A 17,482-nucleotide genomic window follows, 5' to 3' on the forward strand; every position below is an offset into this window, starting at 1 on the left:
CTTTATTTACTCACTTAATCCATAGCAAAATGGAATCTGAGAACACTCAGTGTTAATGGAAGAAGCAAATCCCAATGACAAGAACAATGAACTGTCACTACTTTGGTAATCTGACATGCTTTACTAAACCAAAATGGTTCATGCCCCCCTCCCCTTAATCCTGCTTTGGATTTGTTCACTTCATATCCACCATAGCACATTATGAATGAAGTAGTTCTCTCTAACATTGAAAATAATTTCTTTTCAAAGACAGCCTCAGGTTCATCTATAGAAAATGTGTCTCTACAAATTCATCATAAGTAAAGTTAAACTTCTCTTTGTTAAATTTCTTAAATTTCATTTTAGGTTGCTGGTTCTTGATGTTGAGAGGGGCCAAGGGATATATGGGATTGTGTATAGCAGGTGTTTGGACATTACTACTTAAAAAAAAAAAAAAGGAGTTGATAAAACAGTGGATAGTATCCTATGAGGCTAGTTTTCCATTCATAATCTTTTTTCATTCATTCATCCAGCAAAACCTCATTAATCATCTACTTTTTTGCCAGGCACTCTGTTAGCAGTTAGCTTTCATGATCCAGACAGACCCTTAGATAAACCTTTGTGGTGAATGTCACTAGGGGAGGGGAGGTATGGAATACTGTGGGGGCAAAGAGCTAGGAGATTCTGTTAGTCTGGAGCTCAAGGAAGGCTTAATGGGAGAGGGGGTGTTCAGGTGAAGACTTCAAGGATGAGATGGATACACTGGTTGGAGTGGAATTGGGACTAGAGCAAAACATTTGTAAAGAGAGAGCTTGTTACCTGGGAGGAACTGGAGAAACTTCAGCATGACCAGGGAAGTGAGTGGTAGGAGGAAAATGATGGGTATAAGATAAGCTCATGGAAGACCTCGTGGAAAACAGGGGCAGTAGGAAGCCATTGACTGGTTTTAGACAGGGCAGTGATATCAGAGTTGCCCTTTGGAGGGATCACTTTGGCTACAGTGAGTTGGGGAGTTGAAGGAATGGAAGTGATGATTTAGTAGGCTGTTGGAATAGTTACTGTGGGAGATGAATGATGGTAGCCCCGGGTGGTGGCAACCAGAAGTGAATGGATTTGTGTTTCAGGTTTTATATAATTGGTAATAGGGAAACACAGTCACTTCTTGACAGAAGAATGAGATCATAAAAATGGTATTTGAGAAAGATAGTTCTTAACTTCGTGAGCATGAAATAAGGGAGGAAAGGCTGAAAAGTTCATTGGACAAGTCTGTATGTGTTCGGATGATTACTTAGGTCGGGATGATAGCTATTATGATAATTCACTGTTTGATATGAATGAGGTACCTTGAGCAAATATCCTTGTAATCATGTGAGTAGTAAATGTTTTGTTTTAATAATTGACTTTATTGACAGCTTACTCTTGCTTTTCTGAGCCTATAATCATGACTTTAACAAGGTAGAAGTTTATTTTTCACCCAGTTTAAAGAAGACTAGAATTTCTGTATGTTTGATACTCTGTGGTAAGTAATGAAAAAGGAAATGATTGTTAAAAAACATGGCATGGTAATTTCATGAAGTCCTTAGGAAACTTCCTTCATCTTAGCTCATGGCATCTACCCTCAAGGTTACTCGTAGTTTAAGACTGCCAGACTTACTGCCATCACTTTGGAATTGGCTAGATGAGGGGTCACAAAGGGGTTTCTCCCTGCTGAGTCAGCTTCCTGTGAGCAGCCATTCAAGGCCCCTCATATTACTGCTCGCCTCTTATTTCCAGAATCTAATCATACAGCCATACCTGGTTGCTAAGGAGTTTGGGAAACAGTCTATATTCCAGGCCACAGTTGCTGGAAAAAAGGAAGGGAAGACGGCTGCCAACTGGGCTCTGTCCCAGATGTGATGTAACATGTGAAGGAGGAGTTCCTGGGGGTGTTTCTGTACTTTGCACCTTACTTCATTGTGGTTGAGTGCTTGATTTTTCATTTTAAGAAACCCAACAAAAAAACAAGCAATACTTCTAATATGAATGATATGGGAGCTGGTCTTTGCTTCATCGGTTTTCATTGCAAGGTAGGTATTTCAGGGTTAGATCAAATGTTTCCCAAAAGACAGAACAAAAGATGATCTTAGGTATTGCACTGATGAATTGTTAAAAATTTTAATAGGCACATACATACATACATATTTTACACTAATATTCTATTTACATTAATTAAAACTGGTGGTCTTTTACAATAATAATTCAGTAAATAGTGCTCAAGTAAATTTTCCATTAAATTTTATTTTTAAGAACTCTATTTTAAGAAAATGTTAAGTACCTTGGGAAGCCAGGGTTTAAGCAGTGCTATGTTGATTTTTGGGAAACTGGACTAGATGGCTCAGTTTATACCATCTTTCTATTTGTGGTAGGAAAGGACTTCTTTGTTAGAAAGACAGGACAGGCACATGGGTAAAAAATACCAACAGCAAGAAGGATAAAAAATAGTAATCTATTTCATGTCTTTTCCCAGTGCCCCAGAAGCAACATAAAAGACTTTTGATTTAAGATATGGTATGCTTTGATTAGCTTCCTAAAATTAATAATGATGAGTTGATTCCCCAGACAAAATGGTATCATCTTCATAGAACCACACTATTATTTTATAAAAATAAAAAATTAATGAACTTGATTAGGAGATTTTTCTATCCAGCTACCAGCTGCTATCTATGCTACCACTTGCAAGATATGTAGCTTTAAAGCAGAGAATGGATCTTTAAAAGCAAAAGGAGCAGGACAATGCTTGTCTTCATTGTGTCTTAAATAAAGTTATTATTTTTTTTTTTTGCATCAAGTGAAACTTATGGTCAACTGAAGTTTGACAGATGACTTGGTCATGTTTGTACATGACCAAGTGTTATTGTGAACACTTACCTACTGTATTGCATAGAGAACTAAAGAATTTTGTCATTTCCTTTGATGGAAGAGAGATAGTTGATCCCCCATTGCCTGGCCATTGTGTAGGTGACTGATTATTGTAGGACTACAGAGGTGCTTGCAGAGATGACTAAGGGAGCCTTTGAGTTTCCAATTTTATTTTTTATTTCTTTGTGCCCATAAAAATTTTTATACTTTCCTATTTCCTTACAAAAAAATGTACTTGTGATGTAATATTTGGCTCATATATAACTATGTAGTGCTGGATTTGATTTTGAGAATTATTAGGATATAGAAAAATGACATATTTTTTGAAAAACTTACTCATTTTAGAGAATTCCTGAGACCATGTGCAAGCAGGGGGAGGTGCAGAGGGGGAGAGAGAGAAGCCGACTCCCCTCTGCGTGTAGAACCCTGCATGGCGCTTGATCTACGACCCTGAGATTGTGACCTGAGCCAGAATCAAGAGCTGGACACTCAACTCACTGAGCCACCCAGGCGCCCATAGAAAAATGATATTTTTATCTCTCTAAAAAGATCAGGCAAATTTTTAATATTTATACTGTTTAAAGTCATATTGTTTCTGCTTAATATTTAAAGTCCTAACCATGGAATGGGTGATTTATAGAACAGCTGATATCCAGAATGGACCTTATACATCATTGTAGTCTTCAAAGTTGTGCTCATAATAGTTTCTAAGAACTGACCCAATAACTATATTCCTAGCTTTTTATTTCTTGAAAATCCTTTCTAAAAATCGGGAGAATGGGAAACAGAAAGCTCCATTTTGATAAGACTAGGGAACTTCTGAAATCCCTCATTCCCCAGTAACAGCAAATGTTAGGTAGAAGAGTGGTAACTGACTTCACAGAGTGGATGCCAGAGTGCTCACAGATAGTCCACCATTAGGAAGCACACAGATTTGCTTTTGGGTCACAGAAAAGCCCAACTGGGAATATCAGGTACTTCAAAAGACGGGTAGGAAAGGCCACTGAACCAGATGTGCTTGAGACTCGGAGAAACTGGGCACAGGAGAAGGCAGAAGTCAGATACCTGACTGAGAACAGGAGTTGAGTAAAAAGTCTGCGAACTAATAGCTACTCAACTACCCCGCAGCCAGAAGATTGAAACTGGGAAATGCGTCTTAGATACCAAAGAGTCTCAGAAAAGATACAGACTTTTGTGGAATCCCTAATAAAAAAGCTCGTTTGCTCACTGATTACCCTAGAGCAAGGCTCACAGTGTAATCACCCCCTGTATGCATATTAGTTGCATATTAATGGTCCAAGATGAGACAGAGCAAATCAGTCAAAAGGAATGTGGAGGAAACAGACTATAAGAAGAAAATATAAATACTATTGACCCATGAACAATGTGGGCATTCGGGGTCCTGTGCAGTTGAAAACCTGCATGTAACTTCTGATCCCCAAAAGCTTAACTACGAATAGCCTACTGTTGACTGGAAGTCCTACTGATAACAGTTGATTAACATATTTTATATTTCATGTTAGCTGACTGTATTCTTACACTCAGCTTGAGAGAATAAAAAGTTTATTAAGAAAATCATAAGGAGGGCAGCCCCAGTGGCTCAGCGGTTTAGTGTTGCCTTCAGTCCAGGGTGTGATCTTGGAGACCTGGGATGGAGTCCCACGTCAGGCTCCCTGCATGTAGCCTGCTCCTCCCTCTGCCTGTGTCTCTGCCTCTCTCTCTCTCTCTCTCAGTCTCTCTCTCTCTCTCTCTCTCTCTCTCTGTCTCTCATGAATAAATAAATAAAATCTTAAAAAAATCATAAGGAAAAGAAAATACATTTATAGTACTGTATTGTACTTATAAAATCTGTGGATAAGTGGACCTAGTGTACTTCAAGTCTTTTGTTGTTCAAGTGTCAACTGTATATAAATAAAATCTAATTAATATCCTCAGAGATAAGAGAAGATAATAGGTCTCAATTAAAGAACAAGACGCTCCTTTTAAAAAAAAGAAGATGGTTGGGGCAGCCCAGGTGGCTCAGCGGTTTAGCACCACCTTCCACCCAGGGCATGATCCTGGAGACCTGGGATCGAGTCCCACATCGGGCTCCCTGTGTGGAGTCTGGTCCTCCCTCTGCCTGTGTCTCTGCCTCTCTCTCTTTCTCTCTCTGTTTCTAATAAATAAAATCTTAAAAAAAAAAAAGATTCTCTTATAAAAAAAAGATGGCAAGAGCAATCATAAGAAAGGAGAGCTCTTCAAAATTAAAAACTTGACAATCTAAAATTTAAAAGTCAATAGAAAGTTTGGAAGATAAAGTTGAAGAAATTTCCAGGAAAGTAGAAAATGAAAAGTATGATTATTAGAGAAATGGTTATATCTAAATTCTGATTAATAAGAATTCCAGAAAGAGAAAAGTGTGGGAAAGAAATTACCAAAGAATCAATATAAGAAAACTGCTAGAGGGATCCCTGGGTGGCGCAGCGGTTTGGCGCCTGCCTTTGGCCCAGGGCGCAATCCTGGAGACCCGGGATCGAATCCCATATCGGGCTCCCGGTGCATGGAGCCTGCTTCTCCCTCTGCCTGTGTCTCTGCCTCTCTCTCTCTCTGTGTGACTATCATAAATTAAAAAAAAAAAAAACAAAAAAACTGCTAGAATTGAAGATCATGGATTTTAAGGCTCATCAGTGCCTAGAACCAATCAATGGAAAAGCACCCACTGAAGGGTATATTATCATGATAGAGTAGTAAGGAAGAAATGATAATCCTGAAAGTCTCCAGGGACAAAAAAGCAGGTCACTTATCAGTGGTCTGAACTCAGGAACAGTATTGGGGCTGAAAGACAATGGAGAGTTTTCTTCAATTTTGTTGTTGTTGTTGTTGTTAAAAATGATTTCCTGCTTAGAATTTTATACCCAGTTTAACTATCATGTATGAGATTAGAATATAGACTTAAAAAAAAGATATACACACAAAAAAAGTTTTCTCTTAAATTGTCAAAAAAGTTTCTCTTAATCTGTCACATAAATTTAATGGGACATTCTGGATGCCATCATAGACCAGAGGGGCATTCAGTAACAGAAAATCTGAAAAAGATACGGGCTTTTGTTGATAACACAGTAGTCCCCCTCTTATCTGAGATTTTGCTCTTCACAGTTTCAGTTACCTGCAATCAACTGTGGTCCAGAAGCAGATGATCTTCATTCTGGCATCTTGTCAGAAGGAATAGTAGTCTAAGACTACATCATAATGCCTTACATCTTTCACCTCCATTCATCTCATCACATGGACATTTTGTCTCACATTATCACAAGAAGGCCAAGTGTAGGACAACAAAGTTTTGTGAGAGAGTGACCACATTCATATAACTTTTATTATAGTACATTAGAATTGTTCTATTTTGTTATTAATGTTATTAATTTCTTGCTATGCCTAACTTATAAATAGAACTTTATCATCGGTATGTATGCCTATGAAAACCCGTAGTATATGCAGGGTGTGGTACTGTGCATAGTTTCAGGCATCACTGAGGGTCTTGGAATGCATCCCTATGGAAAAGAGGGGACTACTATAATGTATCAATATTCTTTCATGAATTATGACGAATGTAAAATGTGAGGAATAGGAGAAACTGACTTGGAATATAGAGATCACCTTGTATTATCTTTACATTTTTTGGGAAGTCTAAAAAACTACTCTAAAATAGTTTTAGAATAAGAGTTTATTTAAAAAGTTTAAAAAAGAAAAAGATTACTTATATAAAAGTTTATTTAAAAAACTATTCACAAAAATATGTCTTCATGCATCTTTCCATGGGAAGTTACCGGTGGATATGCTCCCTAATAAGGGACTAGAACAAGATCTAGAAATAAGAGCTTCAGCACAGGAGAGGGAGGCCAGGGGAATTCTAGAGCAACAACAGTGCAGTAGAGTAGCCATTCCAGGGAGGAACAGCTGGAAGGCTCTGGGAAAGTAATCTGGGGGAAAAAAAGGAATGGAACACATTCATGGGATTGATTATGTGGAAAATTGTATTGAGAGGCTGTTAGGGAACGAGGAAGATTTAAAAAGAAAACTATGCAAATGGAAGAAAAAAGGCAGTTTAAACTATAGGAAAAGAAAAATGTTGGCCAAGAGAGGAAATGTAGTTGTACAATATTATTTGGTTCAGTAGTGAATAATATATTTATCTAGCCACAGTAATTGTTGTGTAATAAAGAATCTGACTGGCCTTAATCCTCGTTTCTGGTGGGGAGCATCTAAATCCTTGGAATTTCCTGAGTGATAGGATTGTCTTTATTACTCAGGGTGGGCCCTGATCCTTTATGCCAATGAGAGGACTCATGGTTGAAACCTAGATAGCTTCAAGATGGGGGCTAGTCATGCCAGAAAGACCAGCCATATGACTAGAAGATTGGAAGTCTGAGCCATATGATACCAGTTCAAACTTCCAGCCTCTGGGAGTGAAGAGGGTTTGGAGGATGAGTTCTGTGAGATGTCAGTATGTAGTCAACTATGCCTTTGTAATGATGCCCAATAAAAACTCTGGACTTTATTTTTTTATTATTATTATTATTTTTTAATTTATGATAGTCATACAGAGAGAGAGAGAGAGGCAGAGACACAGGCAGAGGGAGAAGCAGGCTCCATGCACCGGGAGCCCAACGTGGGACTCAATCCCGGGTCTCCAGGATTGCGCCCTGGGCCAAAGGCAGGCGCCAAACCGCTGCGCCACCCAGGGATCCCAAAACTCTGGACTTTAAAGCTTGATGTAGCTTCTTAGTTCTGATGTGTTGTGAGGGTGAAGTGCTCTGATTCAGAGAGGGCACAGAAGCTCTGCATTCAGAACCCTCCTAGACCTTGCCCCATTGTGGTATTCATTTGGTTGATCCTGATTTGTATCCTTTATTAAAAAAACTGTAACCACAAATTGTTACATTGTCCTGAGTCCTGTGAATTATTTAGTGAGTTTTGCTGAAGCTGAGGAGTTGTGAGAACCCTGAATTTTGCAGTCAGTTAGGGTGGATGCCTGTGGGGACCTCTGAACTTGCAGCTGATGCTCGAAGTGTGGACAGTTTTGCTGGGGCCCATGTCCTGCGGTTAGTATCAGAATTAAGTTGCATTATTATACTGATGTACACACTGATTATTGACAGAGCCCTTGTGCTATAATTTCATTGGAAGGAGATGGAAGATAAAGGGGAGTGGGTGTTCTCAACCAACTATAATAAGTAATATAAAAATTGATCAATCAGGAGATAACAGTGTGAGCACAGGATTTAGAACAAGGATTCAAACAGAAGAGGGTGGTGCCTGCATGGCTCTGTCCACTGAGCGTCTGGCTCTTGGTTTTGCTCAGGTCATGATCTCAGGATCAAGAGATCAAGCTCTTTGTTGGGCTCTGAGCTGAGCATGGAGCCTGCTTAAGATTCTCTCTCCCTCTGCCCCTCCTCCCCAGTGCAAGTGCACTCCCCCCACCCCAAACCCCTAAAGAACCCAAAGATCACTGTTTTGAAACCTCTAATGAAATTCTGTATCCCAGTGGTAATCAATGGCTGCTGATAAAACAACAAAGAAAGATAAGCAGACACGTGTCTCCAGCTGTATAAATCTGCAGTATCACTTATGAATATTCTTACCAAAAAAACCAAACTTGAATTTGATCAAGAATTGATAGGTAACCAGTAAGGGACAGAAGAACATGTTAGAAGATATTAGGGAAATGTAATCAGCAAATGCCAGGCTGGAAAAGTAACAGGACCCAGTATCTTCAACAAATAGTAGGGAAATTAGGGGTGGGGCTGGAGAGGGAGGGGAGGAGAAAGAGTTGGAGATTGAGAAAGGTAGGTGGATAGATAGAACCTATAGATTAAAAGAGATTTAATAGACATTAACCAATTTTAGGTATGGAGGTTATTTAATCCTGATTTGATCAAATTATTAGGAGTTTTCTGAAATACTTGGGGAAATTTACATACTGATTAGATAATTGATGTTTGATTTGATAGAAAATTTCATTAGGATTTATTATTTACAGTTTAAGAATGTGATGATGGTATTGTGGTTATTTTAAATAGCATATACTGAAATTCTTATGAAGTCATGATGTTAGTGATTTACTTAAATGATTTGAGGTGGGAAGAAGCAGTGGGGGGTATATAGTTGAAGCAAGAGTAGTTAAAATCATGTTGCTAGTCTTGGAAGCTGGGTCATGGATACATGGAGTTTTGTCACACTGTTTCTATTTTTTTTTGCTCAGCTAAAGTCTGGGAGATTTGTCCATGTTTTGAATATATCCGTAGTTCTTTTTTATTGCTATTTAGTATTGCATTATATGAATATACCTCTGTTTACTTCTTTTATAGATCAATATTTGGGCATGTTTATCATGCATAAATAAAGCTACCATGGATATTCTTTTGGTAGACATGATGCATTCATACCTCTTTGGAATTGCTAGGTCATGAGCTAGGCATATATTTAGTTCTGGATATAAAGCCAGGGATCTCTGGGTGGCGCAGCGGTTTGGCGCCTGCCTTTGGCCCAGGGTGCGATCCTGGAGACCCGGGATCAAATCCCACGTCGGGCTCCCGATGCATGGAGCCTGCTTCTCCCTCTGCCTATGTCTCTGCCTCTCTCTCTCTCTGTGACTATCATAAATAAATAAAAATTAAAAAAAAAAAATAAAGCCAGACAGTTTTTTTTTTCAAAATGATTCTATCAATTTAAGAGCCACCCACCAGCAATGTATGAAATTATGAAATTTCAGTTGCTCTACAACTTTGTCAACACTTGGTATTGCAGTCTTTTAAACTTTAGCCACTGTGGTGGGTCTTCCATCTTAAATTGGAACCAGTAGTATTGCTTCATCTTTTACATCAAAGTATTATACAGGTCCTCTGATGTGTAACTGGTGGGTCCTAACTATAATTTGTTCTTCATTATAGTTCTTAATCTAAACTATTTTTTTTTCTTTTCTCAGTTGTCACAGGTAGTACTGATGGAATTGGCAAATCATATGCAGAAGAGGTAGGTAATTTTCAAGACCTTTCTTTTTGGTGTAACAATAAAAGAACAAATGTGGGATGATCTCTTATAGTAGCTTTGATTTTTGAAGTTAAAAACAAATATAATGTTATATAGTACAATAGATATGTTTTATGTCTAGTCAGAAACACCATGTTTGCTTACACAAAGACAATTTTAAAATAAGTTTTTGTGCAAAAAGGAATATAAAACTTTATATCCCAGTAAGTTGAAATTGAGGAAAATATAGTGTAGTTTTATTTTATATTGTGTAATTATGGATAGTCATTAGTTTTTTTGTTTTGTTTTGTTTTTTTAAAGATTTTTATTTATTTATTCATAGAGACACAGAGAGAGAGAGAGGCAGAGACATAGGCAGACGGAGAAGCAGGCTCCATTCAGGGAGCCTGACGTGGGACTCGATCCTGGGCCTCCAAGATCACACCCCAGGCTGCAGGCAGCGCTAAACCGCTGCGCCACAGGGGCTGCCCGATAGTCATTAGTTTTAATGTCAGTTGTTTGGAACTATTTTTTGAAAGATGGCTGTATTATTATGGGATAGTTATATTTCCAGGCTAGTCCATGGCTTCGTTTTTTGAGAAGGAGGACTATAATTGACCAAAAGATATTAACAGACATAGGCAAAGGGTTCAAGTTCTCTGTAATGTCATGAAATGAGAGGGACCATGATAGCTTGAGGACCACTGTACAAAGCAGGAGCAATGGTAGTACTCTTTTTTTTTTTTTTTTTAAGATTGTATTTGTTTATTCATCAGAGACACAGAAACAGAGGCAGCGACACAGGCAGAGGGAGAAGCTGGCTCCATGCAAGGAGCCCGATGCAAGACTCGATCCCTAGAATCCAGGATCAGGCCCTGAGCCAAAGGCAGACGCTCAACCGCTGAGCCACCTGGGTGTCCTGATGGTAGTACTCTTAAGGCAAGCTTCCCTGCCTTCTAGTTCTGCTAAGGCACCACAGCTTATGATACTGCCCAGTTGTGATGACAATCCTGGCAGATCCACTGAATTTCTCATTCTCAATGGGGGATCTGTTTAAAATCTTTCTTTGATGCCAGTCTTTCAGTCTTTATGTATCCAGTCCAAAACAGAATTTTTTTTAAAGCTGACTTAAATTATAGAAGTAATAGATACTTATGATTTTATTTATTTATGTATTTTTAAAGATGATTTGTTTTAGAGAGAGAGAGTATGAACACGAGCAGGAAGGGCAGAGGGAGAAGGAGACTTTCAAACAGATTCTGCACCTGGGGCTCCATCTCATGACCCTGAGATCACATCCTGAGCCAAAACCAAGAGTCAGATACTTAACCAACTATGCCACCTAGTATTTATGATTTTAAAAACTAAAGTGTAGATGGGTACCAAATGAAAAGTAAAAGTTTTACTCCTTCTGAGGCCCTTTGACATTTATATACTAGCTTGATTTAGAAATATAACCCTTTGGGGGGATCCTTTAGTAAGGTCTTCGTTTTGGATTGCCCATTCATTACCGCTTAGGCTTATGGCTTTTTTCGTTGGGCTTATCATATTACCCGGTTTTCTTAAAACAAGAAAATATCTGATTTTTGTTTTTTAATGAATTATACAGGTGTAATTCAACTTTTTGGTGGTTTTTTATTGTTTCAGTTAGCGAAACATGGAATGAAGGTTGTCCTTATCAGCAGATCACAGGATAAACTGAATCAAGTTTCCAGTGAAATAAGTAAGTTTTTCACACACCCTCTTATCCTTTTATGTTTACAAAAGGAAAACAGCTAATCTAAGTTGAATGTTTTCAAGTAGGTATTTAGCACTGACATTTATTTAGAGTTCAGAAAACTTTCTAATGTTGTTAAAGGGATGTCTTAAAATGGATCATCGGTTTTTTTCAAATTAATAATAGGACTGTTAAAATTTCCTTAAAATGTTTTTTACTGACTTATTTAGTTGTTGTTAGGAATCAGATTATCTGATTATTTTATCATATTCTACTTAAACACCTGAATTCCTTTTCTGTTGCTTTATTTCAGTAATCTTGCATTTTTAACTCTTTGACATCATTTTTTAAAAAACAATTTTATTACTATTTTTTTAATTTAAATTCAATTATCCAACAGATAGTACATTACTAGTTTCAGTGACATCATTGCCTCTAAAGGTATATGTAATTGAAGAAAAATACAAAAGACTATCTATACACACACAAGAGGGAATCTTTTGAGCTTTCTTCTTAGTCACCTATGCTCGAGACCTGAGTTACCATATAACAGAGATTCTTAACTGACGTCTAACTAACCGACCAGTTGGATAAAGCAGTGCTGTCCATTTCCTTGGTAGAACATACTGGCTGCTGTTTCCAGTGTGCTGTTTACGGCTGGTAGGCTTCTCAGTTGATACTTTTATGCTTTTACCCCCACAAATCAAATTATTTGCTATAAGAGTCAGCTATGTTTGTTCCCAAACTTATGCTGAGTGCATTTATTATTTAATATTTCTGCACACTGATGCAGTATTTGTGGAGAAAGGGGGAGTTATTTCTACAAAAACTCATTTGAATGCTCTGAAAAAAAGTGAGTAAAGCGAGTTCTTTTCAGAAATCGGCTGTCAAATAGTGATAAGTCAAATGTAAAATAATTAGAAAAAATGATAAAAAAAGAAATTTGTTCTCTAATTGTTCCATATGTGTTGAAATTTTTGCTGCCCTTTAAAAGAACTGAAACTGCAATCATAAATGATGTGTTATGGGCGTGGGTTAGGCAGGAAAGTCTGGAATACCAGTCAACAGATCTAAAGTCAAGTGTAAGACCTGGGGTCCTACACAGGATTGGTGAATGAATTACATTTGTGCAAGAGTTAAATTAAATAAAATGGTTACAGTGTATATATATTGTTTTCGAGGATTCCGACTTTAACTTCTATGAGTGGGCAACTAACAAACTCTTCCAATTCTTTCAGATGAGAGAGGATTTCTGCTGTTTTTTTTCCAGCTTTTTTAAAGATATAATTGATGTATAACATTGTGTAAGTTTAAGATGTACCACATACTGTATTATATTACTAACATTACTACCTACTATTAACATTTATATGGTGTTTTATTACTTATTTATTCTCTCATATATATTATCTTCTTTTATCTTTCAAACATCATTGTGATGTATATATTTTTATTATTGTTTCTTTCCAGACCATAGCTGGTCCTTCTGGACAGATTACATACAACTCAAATGCACTTCATCTTTATGTAAAAAACAGATCTTTATAATACTAAGTATGCTAAATCTTTATAAAAAAAAAAAGTTTTTTTTTTTTAAATCCTGTTAGTGGGCACAGATCTTTACATCTTTGGCATTTAAGGGGTTTTACTTTCAAGGTATGAACTATGTGAACACAACACTTGAAGCTCCAAGACATACAGTATTTTGAAGTTGTGCTAAGGTATAAATTTGAATTAAGCCATGAGATTAATGAGCCTGAGGCAGTTAACTTAGATGTTAGTTGAACTTATTACCTGGACCTTAATTCTGTTTTTTCTTAGTTACTTGTGCTCAATGTATAATTAACTCCTAAAATCATAAAAATATTTTATTTGTGCATGTGAGTGGGTAAAATTGGCTGTTAATGGAAGCATTTACTAGTTACTGGAAGTAACAGTTCATAGTTGAAATATAGAACCTTTGATTAAATGGAATGTTGAATTTTGAAATGCTATGATCTGAACAAATCCAGCATCTAGTTGTTCCCGAAAGAAGTGGAAGCTCCTAGCAGTCTTTTAGAAAATGCTCCAGCCTGTACAAAAATTGTTCAACAAGTCAGAAGTATACTTTAATGATATTTGAGAATTTATTAATGTGTGATATGAGGTGACATGTAACTCTGGGCAGAGATGTGGTTCTGGATAAAGACAGGATCCTGTTCAAACATTTTCATGAAGGGACAGATGGTCACGCACTGAATTGACCTTTATTATGTTTTCCTGGGCATCATGTAAATTTAATGACAAAAGTGGTATCAGCAGACCAGGTCCTCAGTTCTAAGTTGAAGAAATAGAAAGAGGAGATTATATATGCCTGCACAGGTTTTCAACTCAGATGTAAATCATCTCTTTGGTAGGATAATGTTTCCATGGACATATCTATTTCAGGAGAAGGAGGGACCCGAATTGAATGTTGACAGAGTTAGTTTGTCTAACACATCTTTATTGCATGCCCGTGTACAAGGTCCTCTGCTAGGCAGTCAGCAGACAGTGGTGAACATGATAGAGGCAGTCCTTGCTTTCATGGAACTTATAGTCGAGTGGAGGAGACAGAAAAAAATAGTTGAAAAAAGCAAAAAACAAAACAAAGCAATCAGACAAAGAAATAATTGCAGCTTGTAATAGTGCCAGGTAAGAAACAAAGGGAGGACATGGGGAGGTTTTCATTTTGTAGCAGTGTGGTAAATTTTATGATTGACAGGATGTTAAAGGGCTAGACTAATAGCCTCTTGCCCACATAGTGGCACTCCAATTATGATGCTGGAACCTTAGGTGAAGAGAGGATCCACTAGGCTCTCTTCGGGGGTGTAGTGGTGGAGGGGTTGTCTGTGCAAGTTGCACATGATAAATCCACTCTAGCATTCCTATTCTCTTAAGCCTTTGAATCGCTGCTTCTACATTATGCCAGGGAAGTTGTGGCTTCTCAAACTTCTTAAATGTAGGGCCATCATGGAGTCCCAAGTTTCAGTCAGCCAGCCAAGTTAACTCTTAGAGCCTCATCCAGTTATATAAGCTAACCATTAAGTCCTAAATCTTGAGTAAGTGATTCATATTTTAAAAAATACCCCAATCCAGTATTACATTATGTTTTCCTTGGTCTAACATTCTTAAACTCATTCTCACACAGATTCAGATTTCCTAGGTATCCACGAATACAAATTAGCAAACTTTTGCAATTATTTTTGTTTATAAGTTATTACGTTATGGATCAGACTTTATACTTGTTCCCCCAAAGAATGCTGTGATCTTACCCTGTTATGAGTAGCAGTAAGAGATGGTCTAGTTGGGTCTTGAAGAGAAGAGGAATTCTCTTGCATGGAAACTGCACTTAGAGTTATCATGAGGTTATGCAGGTTCTTCAATCCTGGGAAAGCTAATCTCTTCAGACATAGGAGAGTGGGCTTCTTCTCTTTCCACTGGAAAGGGAGGCTCAGAATAGCTGGGGACTTCAAGATCCTTGGCTTCAGCTGAGTCCACCCAGATATCCCCATCCCAGGTCTCATTCAGAGTTTTCACTTTTATACATGAGACATGGTGAGTCTGCGGAGTTCAGCTTAAATTGTAATTCTGTACCTGGCACAGTTAAATCTGATATTAGCAAGGTGAGCCCTGTGGCTGTAAGACATTAAGGTTTTTATTGGGGCTGCCGTAGAAGTTCTCTGGTTCTCTGTTCATAAATGAGAGCTGAGTGTTTAAGGACCCAAGCTTGTCATTTTCTTTCTGTAAGTGCTACAGTGCATTCAGAAAAAGCCATGCCATACCCTAATCTTTGTACTCATCATTTCTGCTCAACTCAAATGTGACAACCACTTGGTCCCTTGAAGCACTTCTTCACTAGATACTTTATTATAATCAGTAGCCAGCTTTAATTTAACTAATAGTGATAGGACTGCATTATGGATCAAATCAAACCAATACCAAAATTCTTTGAGGTCTGTTTTTGGGAATCCCACTCCTGATACCAATTTCTGTATCACTCAGACTTTAGTCAAGAAATATAGGTTAAGCAAGTTAGTTTATAACTAGGCTAACTTGTCTTTTCTAGTCCAGGTCTTACATTCACTCCAGAAGGTTAAACTCATCCCGCCTTCTTTTCTATGTGACTGAAAGAAGAGGGAAGGGGGATTGAAAAACAAACCGCGTGCCAATTGAGAAAAAATAGGGACTCTTCTGAGCTCCTATCACCTTCTGACTCTCCACTGTTTTGTTTTGTTTTTTTAAAGATTTTATTTATTTATTCATGAGAGACAGAGAGAGAGAGAGGGAGAGGGAGAGATACAGGCAGAGGGAGAAGCAGGCTCCATGCAGGGAGCCTGATGTGGGACTCTATCCCGGAGAGAGAGAGAGAGAGAGAGAGAGAGAGAGAGATACAGGCAGAGGGAGAAGCAGGCTCCATGCAGGGAGCCTGATGTGGGACTCTATCCCGGGTCTCCAGGATCAGGCCCTGGGCTGAAGGCGGCGCTAAACCACTGAGCCACCTGGGCTGCCCTCTCCACTGTTGTTATATAAACTTGGGGACTCTGTTTCTTTAGGAGCAATTTCTTGTGAGTGTGGAGGACAACATATTTTATCAAAGTTCTTCAGGAAAATTTTTAAAGGATTATATATAATTTAGTAGGGAACTAAATGTTTTGCCAACAATGGATAGTGCCTTCTCAGGATCGACTGCTTTGATGAATTTCACTTCTTTGTAAGGATACCTGTCACCCGTTGAATTAATACAAGCTGAGAGTCAACCCATATATAATAAGCTTATTTTATTATCTTTGTTAGCCAGGATTTTTCTTTTTTGTTAGCCAGGATTATTAATATATTCGGCATTATGATTGATTTTAATTTGTCAAAGAAAAAAACTCCTAGATCATTTTTGAACTCTGAGCTAAATTTTTACATTCAAAAAACACAGTTTAAAGAAGACTAGCTTTTAGAACAACCTATTGGCTCACAGAATATAGAGATGGTGATATTTATGTTCATATTCTTACATAGCAGTTGGTAATTCTGATTATATCCACTTTAATCAGCTTTGATTTTAAAAAACCACACATTTCTGTCTGATTAAAAAACAAAGGGTGCCAGGCTCACTCAGAAGAGCATCCAACTCTTGATCTCGGGGTTATGAGTTTGAGCCCCATGTTGGGTGTAGAGGTAGCCTAAATAAATTGAAAAAAAAAAAAAAAAACTAGAAAAGGAGTTTCTCTTTTTTTGTTAATTATCTCAGAGTGTAAATCTTTGGGATAGCTGTGTAACTCCATAAGCTCTTGAAATGTAAAGCTTTTAATAATGGAAATCTTGGTTTGTAGTCAACAGAGGAAGAGGGAAAAAAAGAAAAAGAAAAAATTAGTTTCACTTTTTCAAAACTTAGCTCTGATCAAATCTGTAGATTTGACCTAATAAGCGTGTTTTGCAATTTTCTGGTGCACTGCCAGTATCATTAATGTGATGCCTTGTTATATTTAGCCTGTTTTGTTTACATAAGTTCCAGAAGATATTAGTGCATCTTTTTACTTTTGTGGTTAGTGAAACTAGAACCACATGATGTTAGGATCAGAGATCATGCAGCCCCTAGAGTCATGTATGTATTTCTGTCATTTCTGTAATTACCAGGAGTATTTTCATTGCCCTTGCAGTTCACATGTTCTAAGGTAAGGAACCACCAGAAACCAAAACCCAGCCGGTTTGCCTCTCCGGATTTTGCTCATGGTACCTGTGATTGTAGAGGTATCCTCTGACTCCAAGATCCCCAGATTTGTCTGGGAACTTTCTGTTCCCAGAAAGTGACCTTCTGTCCCACCCATGAGACTGAGATTCTGTAAGCTATCGAGCAGGTGCCAGGATAGTTTC

General features: G+C 37.8%; 1 protein-coding gene across 2 annotated transcripts in view; it reads left to right on the forward strand.

Annotated features, from left to right (window-relative positions):
• HSD17B12 (hydroxysteroid 17-beta dehydrogenase 12) overlaps positions 1-17,482 on the forward strand; it is a 153,779-nt gene that overhangs the window by 47,418 nt on the left and 88,879 nt on the right. The window contains exons 2-3 of one of the 2 annotated variants that reach the window (XM_077863709.1): positions 9,839-9,885; positions 11,530-11,605. The exons of the other annotated variant lie outside the window; for it this stretch is intronic. Of the exons in view, the coding sequence (XP_077719835.1) occupies positions 9,839-9,885; positions 11,530-11,605 (123 nt within the window). The remainder of the gene's footprint in view (positions 1-9,838; positions 9,886-11,529; positions 11,606-17,482) is intronic. 2 annotated transcript variants of the gene reach the window in all.

This window comes from Canis aureus, chromosome 21, assembly GCF_053574225.1.
Source record: "Canis aureus isolate CA01 chromosome 21, VMU_Caureus_v.1.0, whole genome shotgun sequence".
Lineage (NCBI taxonomy): Eukaryota > Metazoa > Chordata > Mammalia > Carnivora > Canidae > Canis > Canis aureus.